The sequence below is a fragment of the Dipodomys merriami genome, unplaced genomic scaffold (genome assembly GCF_024711535.1).
Source record: "Dipodomys merriami isolate MVZ:Mamm:240054 unplaced genomic scaffold, mDipMer1.0.p SCAF_12, whole genome shotgun sequence".
Taxonomy (NCBI): domain Eukaryota; kingdom Metazoa; phylum Chordata; class Mammalia; order Rodentia; family Heteromyidae; genus Dipodomys; species Dipodomys merriami.
The window spans coordinates 34,812,935-34,838,333 of NW_027202493.1; the positions used below are offsets into that span (position 1 = coordinate 34,812,935).

Consider the following 25,399-nt stretch of genomic DNA (forward strand, 5'->3'; position numbering starts at 1 on the left):
CATCTGAGACTCATCTCCAGTTAACCACCCAGAAGTGGAACTGTGGTAAGTGGTGGAATGCCAGCCTTGGGTGGAAAAGTTAAATGACTGTTCTCAGGCCCCACTGACAGCAGTTAAAGCCCCAATACCAGCACCAACCCCCCCCCCACACACACAATTTCGGCCAGGTAGGTAGTGCATACCTGTAACCCAGTTGAGAGACTTGAGTCACGGGATTGTTGTGCTACATCTACCGTTAGAAGGAAGTGAGGGCTGAGGATGTGGCTCAGTGGTAGAACACCTGCAGAAGACCCTAGGTTTGGGACAATTGTTGATGAGCTGTTGTTCCTGAGATTACAGAGCATCTAAAATATCTTCAAATAATCATTTCAAAATGAGGAGGGATACATTCAAGAGTCAAATTCCACATCCCACCCTTCATCATTAGTTTTATACATTAAGCTAAAAAAACCAACCATTCCATACAGTACCCAACTGCACAGACATATAAAACCATGGCAACAACTTTAATGAGAAATGGGTACCAAAGATAACTCTCAATAGAATAAAGACATATTTGATAATATATAGCCAATTAAAGTTTCAGGAGATTAAACTTAAGTTGATGGAAAACATATTTATAATATAATCAATTTTATTTATAATTTGAGTGAAATGAAATCAAAAGAAACAGGGAGCCAGGCCATGGTGGCCCTGTCTGTAATCTTGGCTACTCAGGAGGCTGAGATCTGAGGGCCAGACAGAGGTTCTCCAATTACACACACACACACACACACACACACACACACACACACACACACACACACACACACACACACACACACACACACACACACACACACACACACACACACACACACACACACACACACACACACACAGCCAGAAGTGGACCTTCAGCTCAAATCGTAGAGTACCACCAGTCTTGAAACCCCCCCCCCAAAAAAAAACTAAAGGGGACAGTGCCCAGGCTCTGAGTTCAAGGCCCCAATTCTAGCACCAAAAATAAAAATAAAAAACCAGAAAACAAAAACCAGTCCATGCAGAGAGCATTCACTGCAAGCAACCTGCTGCGGCGGTGATACTGAGAGGTTCTGAAGTAGGTCCCATATAGAAATAGGGCTTCAGAGGTTCCGTGAAAGTCCCCCTGAACGTGCAGATGTGAGATTTCTCGGGCATGTTATAGAAGGAGAGCTCCCCTAGCTCATAGTCCAGGAAGATGCCTATGCGTCTGGCCACAACATCTATCAGAGGTTTGGGAACAGCTCCGGGAGCCTCATAGCCGTCATTCTGCAACAGCATTCTCCAGCACCCCTGGGGGTTGGATGTCTGCTTAGCTTTTGGGGACATAGAGGCCTTGCAGACTCCAATACCCCACTCAGCCTTATCCCCTACTTGAACCTCCCAGAAATGCCTCCCTGAGCCAATCTCCAGAGCCCCCAGAACCACAGTGTTGGCTTTAAACCTCCTTGGAGAATTAGACACCTGTTGTTTCTTCTTTAAAAAGCTCACACATTTCTTATCCTTGGAGACAATCAAATTCGGATGCGCCGTCTCAGGGTCTAGAACGAGGTCCACCTTAAATTTCCTGATGAGCTTTTGCAGGGCAGAGTACTGGGGAGAAAAAGTGCAGGTGTACGGCCTCAAATGACTGGAAAAGATGGGCGGGCTAACCTCACTGTCCAAATCCCTGTGGAAATGTTTCACTTCGGCCAGAAATTCCACTTCGGGAAGCAGCATCTGCTCTTCGCCCTTGTGCAGCAGACTGCGGAGTCTGGAACCATAGTTGGTGAAGGCCTCTATGTTTTCCTGGAGTTTCTGTCCTAGCTCCTTTTCCTCTTCTTCCAACCTAGACAGAGCTGCCTGCTGCTCCTGCTCTAAGTAGCGCTTCAGATGTTCAAACTCAGAGGCGAATTGCTTTCTCTGGTTTTCCAGGATCTCTTGGAGTTCCAGATGTTTCTTGTGCTGGGTCTGTAGTAGTTTTCGGGCGTGGTCCAGCTGCTGCTTCAGGGGCTGGATATAGGAGAAGAGCTTCTCCCTGTGAGTAGAGGCCGCCTGGGCGATGGGCCTCACCGTGTGGCGATGGTGGTTGGGGGGCCTTACGCACACAGGACACAGGAGCTCCAAATCCTTCTCGCAGAAGAGGGTGAGGGCCTGGTTGTGCTTCTCACACAGGGGGCTCTCTTCCAGCCTCTTCCTCTTGCTGCTGCCCACGTGGAGCTGCTGGGCGATTTTGATCATCCTCCCCAGCTGGAGATTGCTTCTGTAGTGGCCCTCTTGGTTCAGGTGGCGGCACACGGGACAGGGGAACATCTCCTGCAGATTTTCCCAGGACTGCTGGATGCAGGCACGACAGAAGTTGTGTCCACATTCAATGGTGACCGGGTCTTTCAGGTCTTCCAAACAGATGGGACACTTGGATTCAGCCTGAAATCTGGCCAAGGCTGCTGTCACCGCCATTGGGAGCAGGGAATGAAGGGTGCCCACAGGCGATCTGCTTCAGAAGTTTGGTTCTCAGTTCTCTCTGGAGGGACAACCGGATCACACTCAGATCTCACTGTCTGAGACAGGAAGGGTTTCACTGCAGTCCTGGTTTCCCACAACGGTCACTCTAAGAAGGCTTTAGCCCGGCTCTGGTGGCTCACGACCTTAATACTAGCTACTCAGGAGGCTGAGACCTGAGGATCGCAGTTCAAAGCCAGCCTGGGCAGGAAAGTCCATGAGAGTCTTATCTCCAATTAACCACCAGAAAACCGGAAGTAGTGCTGTGGCTCAAGTGGTAGAGTGCTCTGGCCTTGAGCTGAAGAGCTGAGGGACAGCGCCCAGGCCCAGAGTCCAAGCCCCACAACCGACCAAAGAAAGAAAGAAAGAAAGAAAAAAAGGCTTTCTGAAGTCTTCACTCTTCAGTTCCAGAAGCCAGCAAGAGTCCCTCCTGTGGGCCAGCAGCGGTCAGTCACAGCTCCTCCAGCCTCACACTTGCTGTGGGTGAGAAATTTCTTAGGAAAGAAATCCTTACAAATCCCACCTGCCATTCCCACACCACTTCACACCCAGTCCCTACAATAGGTGTGTGTGTGTGTGTGTGTTGGAACAGGGACTTGAACTCAGGACCTGAGTGCTATCCTTTAGCTTGTGTTGAAGGCTGGTGCTCTATCCCTTGAGCCACACCTCCACTTCCAACTCTTTGGTGGTTAATTGGAAATGAAAGTCTCACAGACTTCTTTGCCCAGGCTGGCTCTCTACCACAATCCTCAGATTCAGCCTCCTGAGTAGCTAGGATAACAGAGTAGCTAGGATGGTAGATAGATAAGGCAAGAGGCATCCAAGCCCCTTGGCACATCTAGATAACAATGACCCAACTGTGGCTGAGGAAAAGAAGTAGTCCAGAGACACACAGACCACAAGCTACAATGGAACCTTGGTTATCTATGCAACTGGTAGGAATTTACTATACAGCCCAAATTCCTTTGGGGGTTGGAATTGTTTAGGTGTGCAAAGGATCCAACCCAGGAACTCCTGCAGGCTCAGCAGGCATTCTAGCAACAATTACATTCCTAGTCAAGAGCCCAAACTCTTGCAATCAATTAATTAATGATGAGCACTGAGAACTTTCATCCTTCCAAACTACAGAACTTAAGGGAGGTGAGAATGATTAGAAGGGTGAGAGTGAATGGAATATATTGTAAACCTGTGTGGAAATGTAATCATGAAATCACCCTGATTGTGGTTTAAGCCAGCCCAGGCATGTAAATCTGAAACTCTTATTTCCAGTTAACAAGTTAAAGCTGAGGTATGGCTCCAATAGTACAGAAACACCCTTGAGCAAGAAAGCCAAGTGAAGAACCCTGAGTTCAAGCCCCAGTACCAGCACGCGCGCGCGCGCACACACACACACACACACACACACACACACACACACACACACGCACACACGCACACACACGCACACACACGCACACACACGCACACACACACGCACACAGAGTAAGGAAAGGAAAAAAAGAAAAGGAGGAAAGAGACGGGTACTGGTGGCTCACACCTGTAATCCTACTCAAGAGGCTGAGATCTGAGGATCGTGATTCAAAACCAGGAAAGTCTGGGCAGGAAAGTCTGTGAGACTCTTTCATTAACAACCAGAAAGCTGGAAGTGGTACTGTGGCTCAAATGATAGAGCTGAAGAGCTTAGGGACAGGGCCCAGGCCCAGAGTTCAAGCCCCATGTCTGGAAAAAAAAGGGGTGAGTTGGAGGCTTGGCTCAGTTGGTAGAGCATCAATGAGCTGAAGCATCAGGTACTGGAGTTCCAGTCCTCAAAGAAAAGGAAAGGAAAGGAAAAAAAGGTGAGGTTTGGGGCATGGTGGCTCATTAGCTAGCTACTCAGGAAGCTGAGATCTGAGGATTGCAGTTCAAAGTCAACCCCAGGCAAGAAAGTCCTTGAGACTCTGCCAATAAACAACAAAAAAGATAGAAGTGGAGCTGTGGCTTAAGTGGTAGAGCACTAGCCTTAAGCAAAAGAAGCTCAGGGACCACACCCAGGCTCTGATTTCAAATCCTAGGACTGACACAAATAAAAGTGGGGGTGGAGTTTTTGCTTCTAAGCAAAGAACTCCTAAACAGAATATACTTCCATTGTAGAAAAGGGAGCACTGAGCAACAGGAGAACAGGAAGGATGCTTCAGTACCATCAATGGTCAAGAATTGGAAACTTAGGTTGTCCCTGGTTCTTATAATTAATGAAAAACTGCTAACACATGTTTTGAATGCTAGAATGTAGATATCCCAACATCACAGAAAGGAACAAGCTCCTCTTTAAGAAGTAAGGCTTTAGTTTCCACAGAGAATGGAATGTTAAAGTTTTTTTTTTTTGGGGGGGGAATCCGGTCGTGGGGCCTGAACTCTGGGCCTGGGCGCTGTCCCTCAGCTCTTCAGCTCAAGGCTAGTGCTCTACCACTTTGAGCCACAGTGCCACTTCCGGCTTTTTTCTTTTTGCTTATGTGATGCTGAGGAATCCAACCCAGGGCCTCATGCATGCAAGGCAAGCGCTCTACCACTGAGCCACCTTCCCTGGAATGTGAAAGTTTTTGTCTTGCCCTTGTTAAAAAAAAAAAAAAAGCTAAAATATCACAGCATCAATCCCTACACACACCTAGCTTAAAACATTCAAAGCCTGTGTCCAGACATTGTCTTCAGCACTGGTTTGAACTTTTTTTTTGAAATACTGGTCTTCTAAACCAGCTGAGGAATTTAACTCCACGGTATGCATATACCAGACATCCTAGGCAAGGCAGACCAAATAGATTTCAAAGATGCCAACGTCAAGTGTATTGATAGAAGACAGTGCACTTCATATATTGTGGCACAAACTGCAAGTGAGGAAGTTCATTGCAGTAACTGTGCTTCTGTGCTTAGCATGCACCTAGATGTGAGTTGGCACTTAGACACTTGAGACACTTCAGCCTTTCAGATTGTGAACTGGAGATTAGAATATCACAGATTTCCTGGGAAGGCTGGCTTTGAACTTTGACCTTCAGATTTCAGCCTCTGGGGAGTAATTAACATAACTTGGCTATCCAGTCTGACTTTATCTCCACCTCCCTAGCATTGAGATTTATGGGCATGTGTCACAGTGTCTGATGTAATTGTCTACTATTTAATATCTTTTGGGGGAGAACACTTCCAAAGCCAATAATATTAACAATGCATGTGGACTGGGAATGTGGCTTAGTGGTAGAGTGCTTGCCTAACACGCAAGGAGTCCTGGGTTTGATTCCTCAGCACCACATAAACAGAAAAATCTGGAAGTGGTGCTGTGACTCAAGTGGTAGAGCACTAGCCTTGAGTACAGAGAGACTCAGAGACAGTGCTCAGGCTGAGTTAAATCCTCAGGACTGGCAGAAAGAAAGAAAGAACGAATGAAAGAGAGAGAGAAAGAAAGAGGGGGGAGAGAGAGGGAGGGGAGGGAGGGAGGCAAGCACATAGCTCAGCAACAGTGGCTCAGCCTATAATCCTAGCTACTTACTTAGGAGACTGAGATCTAAGGATAGAGGTTTGAAGCCAGCCAGAGCAGACAAATCACCAATTAACTAACACAAAGCAGAAGGTGTGGCTGAAATAGCAGACTACCAGCCTTGAGCCAAAAAGTACCGGGCAGAGCCGGGGCTCTCTCCTGCGTTAAGAAATGCCTGGCGCAAGCGCACGAACAGTTCAGCGCTCTCTAAGGGGGTGGTCGGGGTCACCTGGGGTGGCTCCTAGCCTCTGGGCCTCAGTCGTCCTCGTGAAAGAGCAGACTGAGCAGCTTCCTAATTCAGAATCCCATCCCCAACAGCTACAACAGCTTGAGGCAAGGGGCTCAGGCCAGGAGCGCCCATCTGAGGATGGAGGTTCTAGACCAGCTCAAGCAGGAAGGTCTTTCGTAAATCCAGACTGGAGGATGCGGCTCCAGGGGTGAAGCGCCCCCCCCCCCCCCCCGAGATCGCCCAAGCCAGATTCTGGCTGGAGACTCAATTCATCTCTGACCACCCCCGCCACCGACGCATTGTATTCGTGAACTGCCTTGTTGCCAGGCAGCTCCTCTGAACAACTACTTACAGATACCTTAAAGAAAAAGGGGCTCATCGGGGTGCCGCACCCCACCTCGGAACACAAACCACCCCTCACTTCCACACCCGAGGTCTCCCCACCAACCAGCGCTACTGGGAAAAACCAGGAGCCCTAACCCGCTTTGAATGTCCTTGGCATTCACCCCGCAGCCTAGACCTGGAGCAGGCAGGGGGGAGCCCCAGATTGCAGCCCCCCTGCTTACCCAGCCCAGCCCCACTTACCTCCGCAGGCCGCCAGGCAGGTCGCCACCAGGCTCAGCGTGCCACTCCCGGGAACTCACCTTTAAGGGTCAATTGCTGGGCTGAGGGCCCCACCCAGAGGGGTGGGGGGGCGGGGCCGGGCGGGGTGGGACGGGGCCGGGCGGGGTGGGGCGGGGCCAGAAAGGTAACCAGCAGAGGCCTTGGTCTTGTATTCTTTCTTTTTGGCCCATGAAGTTTCCAGGCCTGGTCCTTGCTACCCTCCGCCTACGCGCCTTGGTGTCAACTTAAGAATTTTGGAAAACCCGGAGCTGGTGGCTCACGCCTGTCATCCTAGCTACTCAGGAGGCTGGGATCTGAGGACCACGGTTCAAAGCCAGCCCAGGCAGGAATGTCGTGGAGACTCTTCAATTAACCAGAAGTGGCTCTGTGGCTCAAATGGTAGAGCACCGACCTTGAGCTGAAGAGCTGAGGGACAGAGCCCAGGCCTAAAGTTCAGGCCTCACGACAAACAGAAAGACAGAAAAGGAAGGAAGAAAGAATGAATTTTGGGGTTTTGGTCATATGAAGCAGTGTGTATTTGCCTTGTACAAAATGGTGTGCGCGTCGGTCCCAGGGCTTGAATTCAGGTCCTGGCATCTGTCCCTTTGAGTTTTCCCTCAAGGCTGGCACTCTACCACTTGAGCTACAGCCCCACTTCTGGCTTTTTGCTGGTTAGATGGAAATAAGAGTCTCACAAACTTTCCTATTCAGACTAGCTTCCAGCCGGGATTCTACGATGTCAGCCTCCTGAGTGAGCCACGGGCACCCGGGCTGCTTTTTTTGTTTTTTTTGTCGGTCGTGGGGCCTGAACTCTGGGCCTGAACGCTGTCCCTCAGCTCTTCAGCTCAAGGCGAGCGCTCTACCACTTGAGCTACAGCACCACTTTCCTTTGTCTGGTGGTTTATTGGAGATAAGAGTTTCACGGACTTTCCTGCCCGGGCTGGCTTTGAACTGCGATCCTCAGATCTCAGCCTCCCGAGTAGCTAGGATTACAGGTGTGGGCCACCAGTGCCCGGCTTAAAAGATTTTCTTAACAGGCTTTATCAAATGGTCAGTCCTTCCATTTGTAACCATTTGTCAATTTGTATTTCCTTACCTATAGCCTCCAGGTGTACCCCCCCCCCCTCTCTCCTCTTTTTCTCCTGATTGAAACTCATTTTGTGTTAAGCATGACCTCTACCTCTGAACTACCTACCTCCAGTCCCAATAGTCTTATTTAGTTAACTAATTTATTATGCCGGTCCTGGGGCTTAAACTTAGGGTCTGGACACTATCCCTGAGCTTTTTTTTTTTTTTTTTTTTTGGGTCCAGTTGTGGGGCCTGAACTCTGGGCCTGGGCGCTGTCCCACAGCTCTTCAGCTCAAGGCTAGCACTCTACCACTTGAGCCACAGCGCCACTTCCGGCTTTTTTTCCCCTGCTTATGTGGTGCTGAGGAATCGAACCCAGGGCCTCGAGCATGCAAGGCAAGTGCTCTACCACTGAGCCACCTTCCCAGCCCTCCCTGAGCTTTTTTGCTCAAGGCTTCTATGCTACCATTTGAGCCACAGCTCTACAGTTTTCTAGTGGTGAATTGAAGAGTTTAACAGACTTTCCTGCCTGGGCTGGCTTTGAACCAAGATCCTCAGATCTCAGCCTACTGAATAGCTAGCTAGGATTACAGGCATGAGTTACTGGTGCCTGGCTCTCGTTTACGACCTTATACTCTTAAGCTGTACACTTCCAAAGCTGGAAGCCTCCTCCTAAGCACTCTTTAAACCATATACGTGTGTTAATCGCTTTTTTTTTTCTTCTCTCACTGGGATTCCCCTCCCCCACCCCGCCACTAACAGTCTTCTGTTTCTATTAGTCTACTTCGGGCATATACTTGCATTTACAGACAGCATCTCCAGATTGCCAAATCCTAAAGAGAAATTGGATTTTTAAAATTTTGTTTCCTGAGATCTGATTATCACAGTTGGAAGCCAATCTAGTCAGGACAGTCTGTGAGACTCTTATCTCCAATGAACTACCCAAAAGCCAAAGTGGAGCTATGGCTCAAGTGGTAGAGCAATAAGTTTGAACAAAATAAAGCTCACAGCACCAGGCTCTAAGTTCAAGCCCTAGGACTGGCATAGAAAAAAAAAAATGCTTATTTGTTTAGTTACACCAAAAAGACACATTTGTATATATCAATGTTAAACCCACTCAGTCTCCGACCCTAGAAAAAAATCTGTTAACAAGATAATGAGACAGTTGGGTGCCAGTGGCTCAGGCCTGTAATCCTACCTACTCAAGGGACTGAGATCTGAGCACAGCTTGGATTGGAAACTCCAAGAGACTAATTTCCAATTCACCACCTAAATGGTCAAAGTAGAGCTGTAGTGCAAGTAGTAGAGCCCTAGCCAGGGGCAAAAAAGCTCAGGGACAGACCCCAGATGAGTTCCAACCTCAGGACCAGCACACATACATGCATATACACACAAAAAGTCAATGAAACAATACAATGCTTTTTCCTATATTTCATCTAAATAAATTAAATTAAATTAATGATGAATTAAATAAATGATAAATAATGTTAATTATTTAATAATAGCAGTTGGGAATTTAGCTCAGTGAAGGAGCACTTATCAAGTACGGGCTAGGCCCTGAGACTGCTCCTCAGCTCAAAGAAAAATAGGATGGAATCGAGGTAATAAAATATAAAAAAATGCCACAAAGATGCCAGACACTGGTGGCTCAAGCCTATAATCCTAGCTACTCAGGAGGCTGAGATCTGAGGATCACAGTTCAAAGTCAGCCCGGGCAGGAAAGTCAGTGGACTCTTATCTCCAATAAACCACTAGAAAACCAGAAGTGGAACTGTGGCTCAAGCAGTAGAGCACTCGCCTTGAGCTGAATGAGCCCAGGAACAGCGCCCAGGCCCGGAGTTCAAGCCCCACTACAGACAAAAAAATAAATAAGTAAAAAAGAAAATACAAAAAGTCTTTAAAAGATAGATAGTACTTTAAAAATATTTATTTAAACAATAGGTACAATTTACAAGACAGTTGTATGTAATCACCATTGTATGTTAATTATTCTACATTCAATATATGTACATTTAATATATGTAATATTATATAACCATGAACAATTCACAAAGGGCAGAAATTAATAGTTGTCTAATCCTGTTAAGTAGGTATTTTATTTCAGTTTCCAGTTTGTGAATGAGCTTTCTGTTTCAAGTTATATTGCACTTAGTAGAATCTTAGCTGCTCAGGTTGGGATCTGAGGTTCCAGGCTCAAACCAGAAGATGTAGAAAGGTTTGTGAGACTCTTTTTTTGTTTTATTTTGTTTTTTTGGGTCCCGTCGTGGGGCCTGTACTCTGGGCCTGGGCGCTGTCCCTCAGCTCTTCAGCTCAAGGTTAGCACTCTACCACTTGAGCCACAGTGCCACTTCTGGCTTTTTTCTTTTTGCTTATGTGGTGATGAGGAATGGAACCCAGGGCCTCAGGCATGCAAGGCAAGTGCTCTACCACTGAGCCACCTTCCCAGCCCAGGTTTGTGAGACTCTTATCTCCAATTAAGCACTAAAAGGTCAGAAGTGGAAGCTGGGCTGCCAGCTGGGCACCAGAGAATTGTGTTTATAATCCTATCTGCTCAGGAGGTGAGACCTGAGGTTCACCAATTGAAGCCAGCCTGGGCAGGAGAGTCTGTGAGACTTATATCTCCAATAAACTACTCAGAAAAAGCCAAAAGTGGCACTGTGGTTCAGGTGGTAGAGTGCTAGCCTTGAACACAGAGAGGCTCAAGCACGATGCAAAGGCTCCAAGTTCAAGTCCCACAATTGACAAAAATAAAAAGAACAACATTCCTAGACTTTTATCAAAACGAATCCTCCATCATCTGCCTCTCAGCAGAGAGTAAGAGGCTTTGAATCAAACCCAACAGAGAAAAAAGGTCTCAGCACTTGAGAAAACTCATCCACAAAAGTGTGGATGAGAGAGTTGTCCTTTAAATTGTAAAAGGAAACCTCACCCAATTCATAATCCAGATAAATGCCAACCCTCCGGGGCTTCTCTGCCAGGCAAAGATGGAGGAGAGTGGCATTTCGAGCCACATAGTAGCCATTGCAAAGCTGAACTGCCCAGCATTTGTTCAGTCCTGACTGTGGCCACATTGCATCAGGGCAAAGGTAGTCCTTACAAACCCCTACTGTCCACGCATCCTTGTCCTCCACCTGTACCTCCCAGAAATGGCGGCCCGAAGTGAATCTTGCAGTCCCCAGGATGGTGGGATAATCCATGACATGCATTGGATACAGAGGCTCGGTTGGCTCTGTCTGCATAAACGCCACACTCTTCTTATCCTTGGACACCCACAGATTAGGATGTGCTGTTTGGGGATCCAGGGTCACTTCCACTCGAAAATTCTTCCTGATTCTCTGCAGGGCTGAAAGCTGCAGAGCAATGGCACAGGTGTCTTTCCTAAAGCTGAGTGTGTGCAGGTCTGGGGGCGCCAGGCTTTCACACTTGCTCAAAATGCTCTTGATGTTTGTCAGTAGTTTCATTTCTGTCATCTTGCTTTTCTCTGCTATCTCTCTGCATAGAACTTCCACATGGTAAGCGTGGTTGTTAAACGCCATCTCATTTGCCTCCAGCTGCTGCTGAATGTGCTCCTGTTGTTTCTGTACCTTGGCCAGGAATGCATTATGCTTCTGTTCCACAAACATCTTCAAGTAAGTAGATTCGGTGGATAGTTGCTGTCTCTGGTCTTCCAGTTCCTTTCCCAGGCACACGCGTTTCTTGTACTGGGCGGCTAGTGCCTGCTGAGCATGCAACACGTGGTCATTCAGAGAGGTGATGTGAGTCTTGAGCTTTAGCCTGTGGTCAGCAGCGGCCTCCTTGATGGGCCTCACACAGTGGCCCTGATGCTCAGGGTTCTGGGAGCAGCGCTGACACAGCAGCTGCAGGTCATCCTCGCAGAAATGGACCAGGACCTGCCAGTGCTGCTCACACAAGGGTTTCTCCTCCAGCCTCCTTTCCTTGCTTGGGCCTGTCAGGAGCTGCTGGGTCATTTCAATCATCCTTTCCAATTGGTGGTTGCTCCAGAAATGCCCCTCCATGCACCGGTGACGGCACACTGGACAGGACAGTACCTCCATCTGTGCCCAGCACTGCCGGATGCAAAGGCGACAGAAGTTGTGTCCACAGTCAATGGTGACTGGGTCACTCAGTTTGCCCAGACAGACAGGGCACTTGCTTTCCACCTGAAACTCAGCCAAGGCTGCTTGCATGGCCATTGGGCGGGAAGCAAGGTCTATGTATTCTGAGGGCTTCTTCTTCAGGGTATAGGCTGTTCCAAGTCACGTGACCCAAGGGTAGCTTCGATGTCCTTCACAGCTCCTGCCCTCAGTGACAGAAGTTGGTGACAGGATTGGTTGTAGAATGAGCTGCCAAAAGCAGACAACTGCAAGCCAGTCCAGGAGGTTTGATGGTCAGCAGTTAATAATGGACACCACTTAATGTCTCCTTGTTTCTGCTAATAAGGAAAGATGCATTCATTAAAAACTCTTCTTCAGCCGGGTATCAGTGGCTGTCATCCTAGCTACTCAGGAGGCTGAGATCTGAGGATCCTGGTTCAAAACCAGGCCAAACAGGAAACTCCATAAAACTCTTATCTCTGATTAAGCAGCAAAAATGCTGGAAATAGAGTTGGTTCTAGGGGGAGAGCACTAGCTTTTAACAAAAAATAGTTCAGGAAAAGAGACTTGGCAAATGGGATTTCCTCAAACTGATAATTTCTCTTTTTTTTAATTTTTTTATTGTGAAAATACTGTACAGAGGGGTTACAATTACATGGGCAAGATCATGAGTACATTTCTTATCAAGCATTGTAGCCTCCTCCTTTGTTTCCCCTTCCCATCCCTTTCCCATCCTCCCCCTCCCGCCCCCCCCCACCCAATGAAACTGATAATTTCTGTACAGCAAAGGACATAGTTACTAAGCTAGAAAGACAGTCAACAGAATGGGAGATCTTTACTAGCCATACATGGGACAAAGGCCTAACATCCAAAGGAGCTCAAGAAACTAACCTCTCCCAAAGCAAATAAACCAATCACTAAATGGGTCCAGGAGACTGCTCAGAATAGGTAAGAATGATGGCAAAGAAACACACAAAGGAATGCTCAACATCTCTTAATGTCACAGTGAAAACGCTAATCAAAAACAACTCTGAGATGGACCATCATTGGGAATTCCAACAACAACAAATGGTTGGCAGGGATGTGGGGAAAAGGAACCCTATTGCACTGTTGGTGGGAATGTAAAGTAGTACAATCACTGTGGACAGCACTGTGGAGATTTCTTAAAAACCTAAACAGAGATGTTCCCTAGGACCCAGCCATACCACTCCTGGGCATCTACCCATAACATCACAAGGCAGATACCATAAAGAAACTTGTGTATCCATGTTCATTGCTGCACTATTGACAATAGCCAAGATCCACTCTTACAACACAAGAGTGGTGTCAAAAACAACACAACAGAATTTTACATAGCCATTAGAAAAAATTAATTTGCAGGGAACTGGATGGACCTAGCACAAATCATGTTAAATGAGGTAAGTCAAGCTCACGGAGACAAATGGTACAAGTTTTCTCTCATACACTGGCTAAAAACATCAGACATGCTAAATTATACAGGACTCTAAGCATCCACACAGAGAGAGCAAAGGAACATATTTGTAGGAGCGGAACACAAAGGCACCATGCTTCTGTGCCTCTAATCACATATAATAATCTTTACCAAAATGAAATGAAGCCAAGGCTGGTGGCTCACACCTTAATCCTAGCTACTCGGGTGGCTGAGATCTGAGATCTGTGATTCAAAACCAGCAACAGCAGGAAAATCTGTGAAACTTATCTCCAATTAACTACCAGAAAACTCGAAGTGGCATTGTGGATCAAATGGTAGAGTGCTTGCCCTGTCCTAAAATGCTCAGGGACAGCACCCAGGCCCAGACTTCAAGCCCATCCTAGCTTACCTTTCTGCTTCCCTGGAGCAGGGGTGCTCAGAAGCTCCGGCAGATGAGATTCCCACAACTGACTTTCAAGCCAGCTGAGTGGTGGGCCAAGGCCCTAATATACCTGGACCAGAGGCCAAGCCCGCAAGGGTGTTCCGGGTGGGGCAGAGGCATGGAGAGAAGTAATTGGCTGGAAAAATGCTTGAGTTCTGATCTGGCCAAATTGGCCACACCCATTGTAGATAAGCAGGCCATTTATGCTTTTGTGTTTAATCCTTTCAAGACTTAAAAAAATGTTTTTTTTTGGGGGGGGGATGGGAAGGGGAAACAAAGGAGGAGGCTACAATGCTTGATAAGAAATGTACTCATTATCTTGCCCATGTAATTGTAACCCCTCTGTACAGTATTTTCACAATAAAAAAATTAAAATTAAAAAAATTTTTAAATTAATTTTTTTGCCAGTTCTGGGGCTTGAATTCAGGTCCTGGGCACTGTCCCTAGGCTTCTTTTGCTCAAGGCTAACACTTTACCACTTGAGTCCCAGTGCTACTTCTGGCTTTTTTCTGTGTTTGTGGTACTGAGCAATGGAACCCAGGGCTATATGCATGCTAGGCAAGTGCTCTACCACTAAGCCACCATCCTAGTCAAGGGATGAATGGATTATTTTCTTGAGCTCCTCACATATATTGTACATTAGACCTTTGACATATGTATTTCTGGTAAAGATCTTCTCCCAGTCTGCTGGGTGTCTTCTTAGTTTAACTATGTCCTTTGCTGTGCAGAAACTTTTTAGTTTAATGCATTCTTTTTTTTTTGTCAGTTGTGGGGCCTGAACTCTGGGCCTGGGCGCTGTCCCTGAGCTCTTCAGCTCAAGGAGAGGGATCTACTGCTTGAGTCACGAGGCCAGTTCTGGTTTTCTAGTGGTTTACTGGAGATAAGAGTCTCATGGACTTTTCTGCCTGAGCTGGCTTTGAACTGTGATCCTCAGATCTCAGTCTTTTGAGTAGCTAGGATTACAGGCATGAGCCATGGGTGCCTGACTTAGTTTAATGCATATTCATTGGTCAAGTTAATCTCCTTCCTGCTCTTCCCTTTGGACTCTTCTAAAACTTTCTGTCTATGTCTATAAGTTCTAGTGTCTTTCCTATTCCCTCTTGATGTAACTTCAAGGTTCCAGGTCTTTCTTTTGTTTTCATTTTTTGTTAAATGGAGACAAAGTTAGCTACGGAGCCCAAGGTAGCCTGCACACTGCCGCCTCCTGCCTCAGCCTCCCCAGTGCTGGGATCATAGGTGTAAGCCATGGCACTCAGTGCTGTGCCATTGGCAAGTCTCAGGTCCCTAGGCTGAGGTTGTGTGCCTGGAACAGTTCCACTCCTGAAGGGTGAAATGAAGCTGAGCCCGAAGACCCACGGGGCACTGGACAGGAGCTAGTAACAGATCTAGTCCTGACAAGCAGCTGACTGAGATCACCACAGCCCAGCAGAGCTACGCTGGCCATTGTAAGGTTACTTTTTCACAGTGAAACGGGCTTTTCCATGTCCAAGTCCTTCCCTTCCATTTCTATAGAGATGGATAACAGTGACCAAGGAACATAAAAGAATACTCTTTTGTTTTTTTTGCCATCCTGGGGCTTAAACTAACATCCTGAGCACTGTTCCTGATGCTTCTTTTTTTTTTTTTTTTCAAGGCTATCACTCTACCACTTGAGCCACACTGCCACTTCTAGTTTTTTCTGTTTATGTGGTGTTGAGGAATTGAACCCAGGGCCTTGTACATGCTTGGCAAGCACTCTATCACTATGCCACATTCCCAACCCAAAAGAAGACTTTTTTTTTTCTTTTTCGCCATTCCTGGGGCTTTGACTTTGGGACTTGGGACTGTCTCTGAGCTTTTTCTGCTCAAGGCTAGCACTCTACCACTTGAGCCACAGCACCACTTCTGGATTTTTGTGTTCATGTGGTACTGAGGAATCAAACCCAGGGCTTCAAGCATACAAAGCAAGCACTCTACCACTAAGCCACATTCCCAGCCCAAGAACTCTTAAATAGCAAAAAATGGTAAGCCATACATGTTTAGTTTTTAAATATAAGTCTTTCAGTGCAACATAACAATGTAAGAAGCAGGGTATGATAGCCGGGCACTGTGGCTCATGACTGCAATACTACCCGCTCAGGAAGCTGAGGAGAGTGACTGGAAGCCAGCTCAGGCAGGAAAGTCTATGAGCATCTGATCTCCAATTAACCAGCAAATAGTTGGAAGTGGAGCTGTGACTCAAGTGGTAGAGTGCTAGCCTTTAGCAAAAATGTTTAAAACAGCTGGGTACTTAAAATCAGCTGGTAGCTTAAAATCTTAGCTACTCAGGAGGCTGAGATCTGCAAAGCTAGCCCGGGCAGGAAAGCCCAGGAAAATCTTATCTCCAATAAACCACTCAGAAAACTGGAAGTGGTGCTGTGCCTCAAGAAGTAGAGCACTAGCCTTGAGCTGAAGAGCTGAGGGACAGCGCCCAGAGTTCAGGCCCCATAGCTGACCAAAACAAAACAAAACAAAAGCTTAGAACAGACCCCATGCCCTGAGTTCAAGTCCCAAGACTCATCCATTACCCCCCCCATAAAACCCTGTATATTTTGTTTTCAACCCATAAATACTAATTGTCTATATTCAAAGGATATTCTTTAATAGACATTTCAACACATATACGGTATTCAATGAGTAATGATCAGATCAATCTAACACTCAAATCCATCATTTATCACTTGTTTTTGGTGTATGCTGTGGCTTGAATTTAGGTCCTTGTGCTCTTATTTCTTTTATTATTTTATTTATTTATTTTGTCAGTCATAGGGCTTGAACTCTGGGCCTGGGGGCTGTCCCTGAGCTTTTCAGCTCAAGGCTAGAGCTGTACCACTTCCAGTTTTCTGAGTGGTTTATTGGAGATAAGAGTCTCTCAGACTTTTTTGACTGAGCTGGCTTTGAACTGTGATCCTCATAACTCAGCCTCCTGTGTAGCTAGGATTACAGGAGTAAGCCACTAGTGTTCAGCTTATTTATTTATTTTTTTGTATGAGTTCTGGGGCTTACCTGGGTGCTGTCCCTGAGCTTTTTTTTTTTTGCTCAAGGCTAGCACTCTACTCCTTGATCCACAGCTCTACCTCTGGCTTTTTAGCTGGTTCACTGGAAATAGAATTCACTCAGATTTGACTGCCCAGTCTGGCTTTGAACCTCATTTCTCTCTGATGTCAGTTTCCTGAGCAGCTAGAATTATAAGCATTTCCCACCAAGGCATCAGATTTTTACTATTTCTTTGTGCTGGGAAAGTGCAAAATCCTCTCTTCGAGAAGGAAATACCAGCTCTCACTGAGTGCTGTGTGGAATAGAAGTTAGAAGCCAGCATGAGCTTTCAGAGAAAATTCTAGTCCAGTCTATGCTATAGGGTGAGAACCTAACTCATTCAAGATCATAGCAATAATAATCCTCTCCAATAGCTATTGAGGTCAATCACAGTTGTTAGCCCACTGTAGAACTGAATATTAGAAGCCATTCCTTCTATCCAAGTGCACCTTTGTACTCATTAACCATTTTTTCTCCATTCTTCTCTCCCACTCATAATATATTCTGAAAATAGTAAAAATAAGTTTTTGGTGATTCAGGAGTTAAGACAAACAGCAGTACTATTACTTCAGCCTTGAATGGGTTTTTTTGAGGTTCTTGAATTCAGCACCTGGATGCTATCCCCTGAGTTCTTTTTGCTCAAGGCTAGCACTCTACCACTTTGAGTCACAGTGCCACTTCTGGTTCCTGAGTGGTTAATTGGAATAAGAGTCTCTGGGGGTCTTTTCTACTTGGGCTGTCTTCTAGCAAAGATCCTCAGATCTCAGCTTCCTAAGTAGCTAGGATGACAGGCATGACCCTCCAGTGCCTGGTAGCCTTGAAGAATTTACCCCCAAGTTTTCTGATAAAATCAACTTAAAATGTCACTTGGGAAGGAGATTTGGGTAAGCCTAAATTGGTTAGGATTGGATAAACCAGCCCATCTCACAGACTACATTACCCAGCATCTTCCGGGGGCCATCTTGTGCCCTGAGAGTGTGAAAGATTTTTACCTCTCCCTTTCTAGGAATTACAAACTTCATTTTGCATTTCAAAGAGCTAATCGGTCCTCTTGTATTTCAATTGTCTCCACTCTTGTTTCTACTCTTTCTCTCTGGACATTAAGACCTGGACTTTGATCCCTTTGGAGCTCTCCATTTCATTGTCTTTTAGGAGTAAGATGGGTTTGTGACTGTAATGTTAACTACTCGGGAGGCTGAGACATGAGGATCCCAGTTAGTAGGCAGTCTGGAAGAGAAGTCCAGGATACTCTTCTCCCATTAACCAGTAAAACAGCTGGAAGTAGAGTGTGGTTCAAGTGGAAGAGCACTAGTCTTGAGCACTAAAGCTCAAGGACAGCACTTAGGCCCTTGAGTTCAAGCTCCAGGACCAGTACCAAAGAGAGAGGAGGAAGGAAGGGGACGGGGAGAGGGAGAAAGGGGGGGGTGAGAGAGAGAGAGAGAGAGAGAGAGAGAGAGAGAGAGAGAGAGAGAGAGAGAGAGAGAGAGAGAGAGAGAGAGAGAGAGAGAGAGAGAATGAGAGAGAGACACACACAGAGAGAGAGAGAGCCTTTCCAACCAATTACTCTCAAAAGTTACTCATAGGAGTAAAAACACACACACACACACAAACAAAAAACAGCAGGAATGTGAGAGCCAGCCTAAGGAGTGAGAATTTCCATTAGGAGACTGGTCTGAGCTTAAGGAGTGAGAATTTCCATTAGGAGACTGGTCTGAGCCTAAGGAGTGAGAATTTCCATTAGGAGACTGGTCTGAGCCACACACTGTAAACCCTGCGGGGTGAGGGTAGTGCGTTGAGAGGGGAGTCGACCATCCAGATGCACTGTACTTCGGACTGACATGTTGAATTGAAAGACCTTTGTACAACTATTCATAAACAATAAATGATAGATATATGCGAATTTATGTATAGATGCGTGAATATCTCACGCACAGGTTCCACCCCTGAGCTTTCCCCCTGGCCCCTGACAACAGGATTCTGATGATCAGGTAAGAACAAGGTCCTGGGCTGGAACGTGGCTTAGTGATCGAGTGCTACTGGGTTCGATTTCTCAGCACCACAAATGCAGAAAAAGTGTGGCTCAAGTGGTAGAATGCTAGCCTTGAGCAAGAGAAGCGCAGGGATAGCGCCCAGGCCCTGAGTCCAAGCCCCAGGACCTGTTAAAAACAAACAAACAAACAAACAAACAAAGAAACAAATCAAGGTCCTTCCTCATCTCCAGAGACAGGAGCCACCAGCGTTTCTAGGCCTGACTTCCCAAGCTCTCCAGCACTCAGGCTTACGGGGCATGCGCGCGTGTGCCCCGCCCACTTCCGAGAGCCTGTCAATCACCGCGCGAGCCGAAGCCTCGCGTCCCGTGGGCGCGCGCGCGGTTCTGGCTCCTGAGTCCCCGCCCCTGCCAGGTGCGCTAGCGGCGCTGCCCGCTGAGTCGCAGCCCTGGCCGCTGCTCGACCTGCGCCAGGTAAGCCGGGAGGACGTCGGGAGGGACCTGGAGGTGGGTCGCCCTAAGCAGAGGCTTCGGTGCCGAGCCCTTGGGGCGGCGGACTGCGCACCCCCGGATCGCTAGGGCGAGGGGGGAGGTTTCGGGGCACCCCGACGCTGCCAGCACCCCGACCGCGGACTTCCAGCCGTCCTGCTGTTGGAGCGCTTCCCGCTCCCCCGAAGGGGGACCGTGCCCAGGGCCGTGATGCGCTGCTGCCGTCGATGGCCCCCGGGACGCAGCAGGGTGCAGTCCAAGACCGAGTTTCCAGACAGAGAGGAGGGAAAGGCAACCGCCAAGAGAAAATCTAAAGGACTCCCCGGTTCCGCCAGTGGCGGTCAAGATGGTGGGCTTTGTGAGTGGGCCGTCTGGAAGGATCTGGGGACGGGCCGGGGCAGCTTAGTTAAGGGGGTTGGCGCATCGATCGCACGCACGAGGCCCCGGGGTCTCCCTGGGCTGGTGGTGGGAGGAACAGTAGCTTGGGGAGGTCTATCATCCTGCTAGGCCAGCCCCACCCTGGTACACGGGATCCTGCCCTGGCCCTCTGGGCTGTCTTGGATGGAGTTGGTACTTAAGGGCTCACGACTGAGCAGGTGTGAATCCGGTTACGTTTCTCATCTCAAGCTACAGTTTGCATCTGGACAGCAAGGAGTCTACCCCAGGTTTCTTCTATTAGCTTAAGAGTTACCCAGCTCCAGCTGGGAAGGTGGCTCAGTGGTAGAGCTTAAGAGTTACCCAGCTCCAGCTGGGAAGGTGGCTCAGTGGTAGAGCTTAAGAGTTACCCAGCTCCAGCTTGGAAGGTGGCTCAGTGGTAGAGCGCTTGCCGATGCTCCACATGCCACTGTGACTCTAGTGGTAGTGGTAGCCTTGAGCAAAAGCAGCTCAGGGACAGCGCCCAGGCCCTGAGTTCAAGCCCCAGGACTGGCCGAAAAAAAAAAAAAAAGAAAGTTACCCAGGTCCTTCCAGCCTGTGCGATGCATCATCAGCCACAAGAAGAGCAATAGGTAATACAGGTCTGAGACCATACACCTTAGGCTCTACTCACTGGACTTTAACTAAAGCACAAGGAAACGAGCAAAAGCCAAAGTTGGGTCTGTAGTTTGATTATGTATGTGGAGAGGGGAAATGAGACTCTTGTTCAATTGCTGCTGTCCAGTAAATCTTGTTTTTCTTTGGGATAATGTGAAGCTGTTTCAAGGTTGAAATTTAGGAAGTGATGGACTCAGTTTGTGTTTAGAAAATCTGCAGAGTTGGAGACTTGGTGGATGGGCGGAATGTGTTCTGTGTGGAGACACTGGGTGAAGTGAAAGGATCAGCCTTAATGAGTGCTATAAACAGAAGATCCAATCATGACCTGAACTCAGCCTCAGCCTGGGTCCATGGGGGCCCTGGTGGTTTTTTTTTTTTTTTTTTTTTTTTTAACTTAGCTGAAAAGTATTTAAGAAAGAGGAGGGGAACTCAAGTGGATTCAATTGACTAAGTAAAGGCAAGGCCTTAAGCCCTGAACTCAAACCCGGGTATCTCCCCTCCTCCTTGCAAAAACAAAAACAAAGAGAATCTAGAACCAGGCAGACATTAGTATGTGGACATGACATTCATTTCCTGATTTGGATAGATGGGCCAGGGGAATTTGAGTATGTGGGAAAGGGAAGGCCTGTTGGGCCCTGAAATCTGTGTGGGAATTCTTACTTTGTGTGTGTGTATGTATGTTTATGCACGCATGCGCGCACTAGCTTTGTGCCATTTCTGGGCTTGAACTCAGGACCTTACCCTTTACCCTCCTGAGCTTTCTTGCTCATAGCTGAAAGCCAGTCATTTTTTGTCACCCTCTCTGAGTAGCTAGGGTTACAGGTGTGAGTCCCTCGCACCTGTTTTATTTTATTTATTTTTTTTTTGGGGGGGAGGGTCCGGTCATGGGGCCTGAACTCTGGGCCTGGGCACTGTCCCTCAGCTCTTCAGCTCAAGGCTAGCACTCTACCACTTGAGCCACAGCGCCACTTCCGGCTTTTTTCTTTTTGCTTATGTGGTGCTGAGGAATCGAACCCAGGGCCTCATGCATGCAAGGCAAGCGCTCTTCCACTGAGCCCACTTCCCAGCCCTCATTCATCCTTTCAAAATTAAAACTTTTTGTTCTGTGCTTGCCCTGGGGCTTGCTCTCAGGGCCTGAGGCTATCACTGATATTTTTGCTCACGGCTAGCACTCTGTCACTTGAGCCACTGCTGCTCTTTGAGCTTTTTGGGGGATAAGAGTTGTAAGAACTTTCCTACCTAGGCTGGCTTTAAACTAAGATGGTCAGATCTCAGCCTCCTGAGCAGCTAGGATTACAGACATGAGCCACCAGTGCCAGGCTTAAATCTTTTTATTACAGTACTGGTTCTTGAACTCAGGGCTGGGTCACAGTCCTTTAGCTTTTTTGCCCAAGGCTGGTGGTCTGTCACTTGAACCACAGCTCCACTCCCAGGTTTGGGGTGGTTCAATGGGGACTTAACAGGCACTAACCGCCAGTACTTCACTTACACATAGTTTCCGTGACTCACTTAAATATCACAGGACTCTACAGAAAATGTTACTTGCTGTTGTGATTTATTTCAGCGCAAAAACTGGAGAGGGCAAAGCAGAGAGATCACTGAGTGGAGTGACTGGGAACCTGCTTGGTTCTTCAAGTGGTAAGTTGTGACCTGGAGCGAAATGTTCCCCGAGCTGAGAGTCCATGTGTATCACCACCTCCCCTAAACCCAAAAATCAATTTAACTAAATACATACAGAGTTGAAATTGCAAATATAAATAAAGGCCACGGATTCTGGTCTCCTTTTCAGATTTCTCACTTTTAGCTGGGTGCTGTGGGCTCATCCAGTAAATCCTGGGTACTTGGCAGTCTGAGATCTGAGAATCCACATACCCAGGTTCAAAGCCAGCCTGTGGAAGGAAGTCCTTTAGGTTTTTTCCCCCCCCCCCCAAGACTGGTGCTCTACCAATTGGCCACAACTTGATTCTGAGCTTTATGGTATTATTTGGAGATATGAGTCTCATACACTTTCCTTCCTGGGTTGGCTTGTAACCTCAATGCTCACATCTCAGCCACTTGAATAGCTAGAATTATGGGCATGAGCCACCAGTGCCAAGCTTGTCTTCTAAGCTTTTTTTTTGCCAATCATGGGGCCTGGGCGCTGTCCCTCAGCTCTTCAGCTCAAGGCTAGCCCTCTACCACTTGAGCCATGGCGCCACTTCTGGCTTTTTCTGCTTATGTGGTGCTGAGGAATCGAACCCAGGGCCTCATGCATGCAAGACAAGCACTCTAACACTGAGCCACCTTCCCCGCCCCACAAGCTTATTTTTACCCAGTAGCTTTGCCTGATGATTCTTCTGAACCCACTGTAATATTGTTGTTTCGAGTCTAGGAGGTTGTGACACAACTAGTCTTTCCTCATTCACAGGCTTGAGGAGATGTGTGACTCACTGCTTTGAAGACCCTCATCGCCCTTCAGTTCAGATGAGCTCGGGGTGACAGAGCTACAAGCCTTGAATCCTTCAGGACATGCCAGGCTAGTGACAGCCACTTCTCCCTGGCTGTGGAGCTCCAGGAGCCCAGCCACCCCCATCCCTGGCTGCCCCATGGAGGTTAGGTCCGGGCTGGCGCATTTGCAGGAGGAAAGCTGCTGCCCCATTTGTCTGGATTACTTCAAAGACCCCGTGACCATCGACTGTGGGCACAACTTCTGCTTTGACTGCCTGCATATGTGCTGGAAGGATCTCCACAGCGGACCTGCTGACCACTTTCCCTGCCCGGTGTGCCGATTTCACTTTGCCCGCATCCACTTCAAGAGGAACCCCCAGCTCCGGAATTTGGCTGAAATTGCCAAGCAACTCCAGGTCCGAAAGAGCAAGAGGCAGCAGAGGCTGGAGGAACGCCCCATGTGCCAGAAGCACAACCAGTTCTTGACCTTTTTCTGTTCGAGGGACATGCAGGTGTTATGTGCGCTGTGCAGTTTCTCGGCAGAACACCAATCACACTACGTTTGCTCTGTGAAGACAATTGCCTCTTATCACCGGGGGCTGGTAAAAGAGTCCTTGAGTAACTTGCAGAGCAATGCAGAGCGCGCAGACAAGGTGGTCGCCCTGCAAGGCACGAGATGCAAGGAGCTGAGAGCCCAGGTGGAGCTCCGCACGGATGAAATCAATTCCGAGTTTGAGCAAGTCAGGTGGTTTTTCCAGGTTCAGCAAGAGGCTCTCCTTAAGCAGATGCGGGAGGAAGAGTCAAGCATTTTAACAGAGCTTCAGAAACATCTGGTAACGCTTTCCAGCCAGGTTTCCACTCTGTTGCATCTACTGAAAGAAGTCAAGGACAAGCAAGCAAGTTCCGACCTGGAGCTGCTGACAGATGTGAAGAGTCTCCACGACAGGTTGCACAATAGGAAAAGTCCTGAGCTCGTCTCTTTCCAGTTACAAGAATATGCTTTCAGGCTCCCTCCACAGTACTCTAGTTTGGATCCGATTATCAAGAAGTTTCACATCCAGGTGTCTTTGGATCCCAACACGGCTCACCCCTCCTACCTTGTTGTTTCTGAGGACAGAAAAATGGTGTGGTATTCCCAAGGAAGAGAGCACAGCTCCAGGGAGCTCTGTGCTGCTGTTCTGGGTTTAGAGAAATTTGTTTCTGGCCGCCATTACTGGGAGGTGGAGGTGGGAAACAAAGCCAGGTGGGCCTTGGGTGTGTGCCAAAACCGCCTTCCTAGGAACTGGAGCAATCACACTGCAGTTCACAAGGGTGTCTGGGCAGTGGGGTTATGTACGGAGGAGGAGGGCTATGTAGCATTTGGTCCCAGGAAAACCCACATCGTGACAAGAGTCAGACCCAGTAAGGTTGGCATTTTTTTGGACTATGAATTAGGTGAGGTTTTCTTTTACAATATGACTGATAAGTCTCTTCTCTATAGTTTTACTGATTCCTTTACTAATCCCATCTGCTCTTTTTTCTGTCCTGGAGTAGATCCTGAACCTCTAAAAATTGCTCCACTATCTAGATGATGTAAAACAAGTTAAGGCTAGTTTAGACAGTCAATTTCATCCTATTTCTAGAGCCTTTGATTTTTTTTTTTTTTTTTTTGTCTTGGGGCTTGAACTCTGGGCCTGGGTGCTATCCCTCAGCTCTTCAGCTCAAGGCAAGTGTTCTACCACAAGTACCCCATAGCACCACTATCTATAAAACCCCTCTGTATTTTATATATGTATATATATATATATGTGTATTATATATATATAATACAGAGGGGTTACAGTTACATGAGTAGGGTAATGAGTACATTTCCTATTGAACATTGTTACCTCCTTTGTTTTTCCCTACCATCCCTTCGCTCCCCACCTCTCCAACTCTTCCTTCTCCCCCCTAGGATAAAATTAATCCCAAGATTGGAGATAGAGGGATGAGGACAGAATTGGTCTTTCCTACTATGTTACTCAGTGATTTCAGAGTTGTAATAATTCATCCTTCTGTGTATAAATGAAATTTGCATCTTTGTGTATTTTTGACTGTCATGATAATTATTTAAGAAGTTCTTCTGGGGGCTGGGAAGGTGGCTCAGAGGTAAAGTGCTTGCCTTGCATGCCAGAGGCCCTGGGTTCAATTCCTCAGCACCACATAAGCAAAAAGCAAAAAGCAAAAAAAAAAAAAAAAAAAAAAAAGTTCTTCTGGGATAAGAGGTGGTGGTGAGGGGTTGAGGTTGATTGGGATACATTTTAAATGCATAAACGTGTCAAAGAGCCCCCCGCATCCCTTGTACAACTGATGTGGCTAATAAAGAGACACAGCTCTTTGTCGTCATTTGCCTCAGTCACATGCTCCTGGGACCACAATTTTCTCCATCAGGGAAGAATCAACAGAGCCAAGGGCAATGGAATGGAATTGGAAAGTGCTAAGCATGAATGTGGTGTGTGTGTGTGTGTGTATGTGTGTGTGTGTGTGTGTATGCCATACTCAAGGCTTGAACTCAGGGCT

General features: G+C 47.4%; 3 protein-coding genes across 3 annotated transcripts; 1 reads left to right on the forward strand and 2 right to left on the reverse strand.

Moving 5' to 3' along the window:
- Positions 1–1,053: 1,053 nt before the first annotated feature.
- Positions 1,054–2,460, reverse strand: LOC138822969 (tripartite motif-containing protein 75-like). The gene has a single exon (XM_070015917.1). The coding sequence runs from the start codon at positions 2,458–2,460 to the stop codon at positions 1,054–1,056; it is 1,407 nt and encodes a 468-aa protein (XP_069872018.1).
- Positions 2,461–10,708: 8,248 nt separating this feature from the next.
- Positions 10,709–12,097, reverse strand: LOC138822970 (tripartite motif-containing protein 75-like). Its single transcript, XM_070015918.1, has one exon. The coding sequence runs from the start codon at positions 12,095–12,097 to the stop codon at positions 10,709–10,711; it is 1,389 nt and encodes a 462-aa protein (XP_069872019.1).
- A 9,898-nt stretch (positions 12,098–21,995) lies between these two features.
- On the forward strand, positions 21,996–25,198 carry LOC138823052 (tripartite motif-containing protein 60-like). Its single transcript, XM_070015995.1, has 2 exons — positions 21,996–22,072; positions 22,842–25,198. The coding sequence occupies exon 2, from the start codon at positions 23,020–23,022 to the stop codon at positions 24,430–24,432; it is 1,413 nt and encodes a 470-aa protein (XP_069872096.1). The 5' UTR covers positions 21,996–22,072; positions 22,842–23,019; the 3' UTR covers positions 24,433–25,198.
- Positions 25,199–25,399: the final 201 nt, after the last annotated feature.

What these genes read in the sequence shown, in the direction of transcription:
- LOC138823052 (XM_070015995.1), top strand. Translation starts at nt 23,020, where the DNA reads ATGGAGGTTAGGTCCGGGCTGGCGCATTTGCAGGAGGAAAGCTGCTGC.
- LOC138822969 (XM_070015917.1), bottom strand. Translation starts at nt 2,460, where the DNA reads ATGGCGGTGACAGCAGCCTTGGCCAGATTTCAGGCTGAATCCAAGTGT.
- LOC138822970 (XM_070015918.1), bottom strand. Translation starts at nt 12,097, where the DNA reads ATGGCCATGCAAGCAGCCTTGGCTGAGTTTCAGGTGGAAAGCAAGTGC.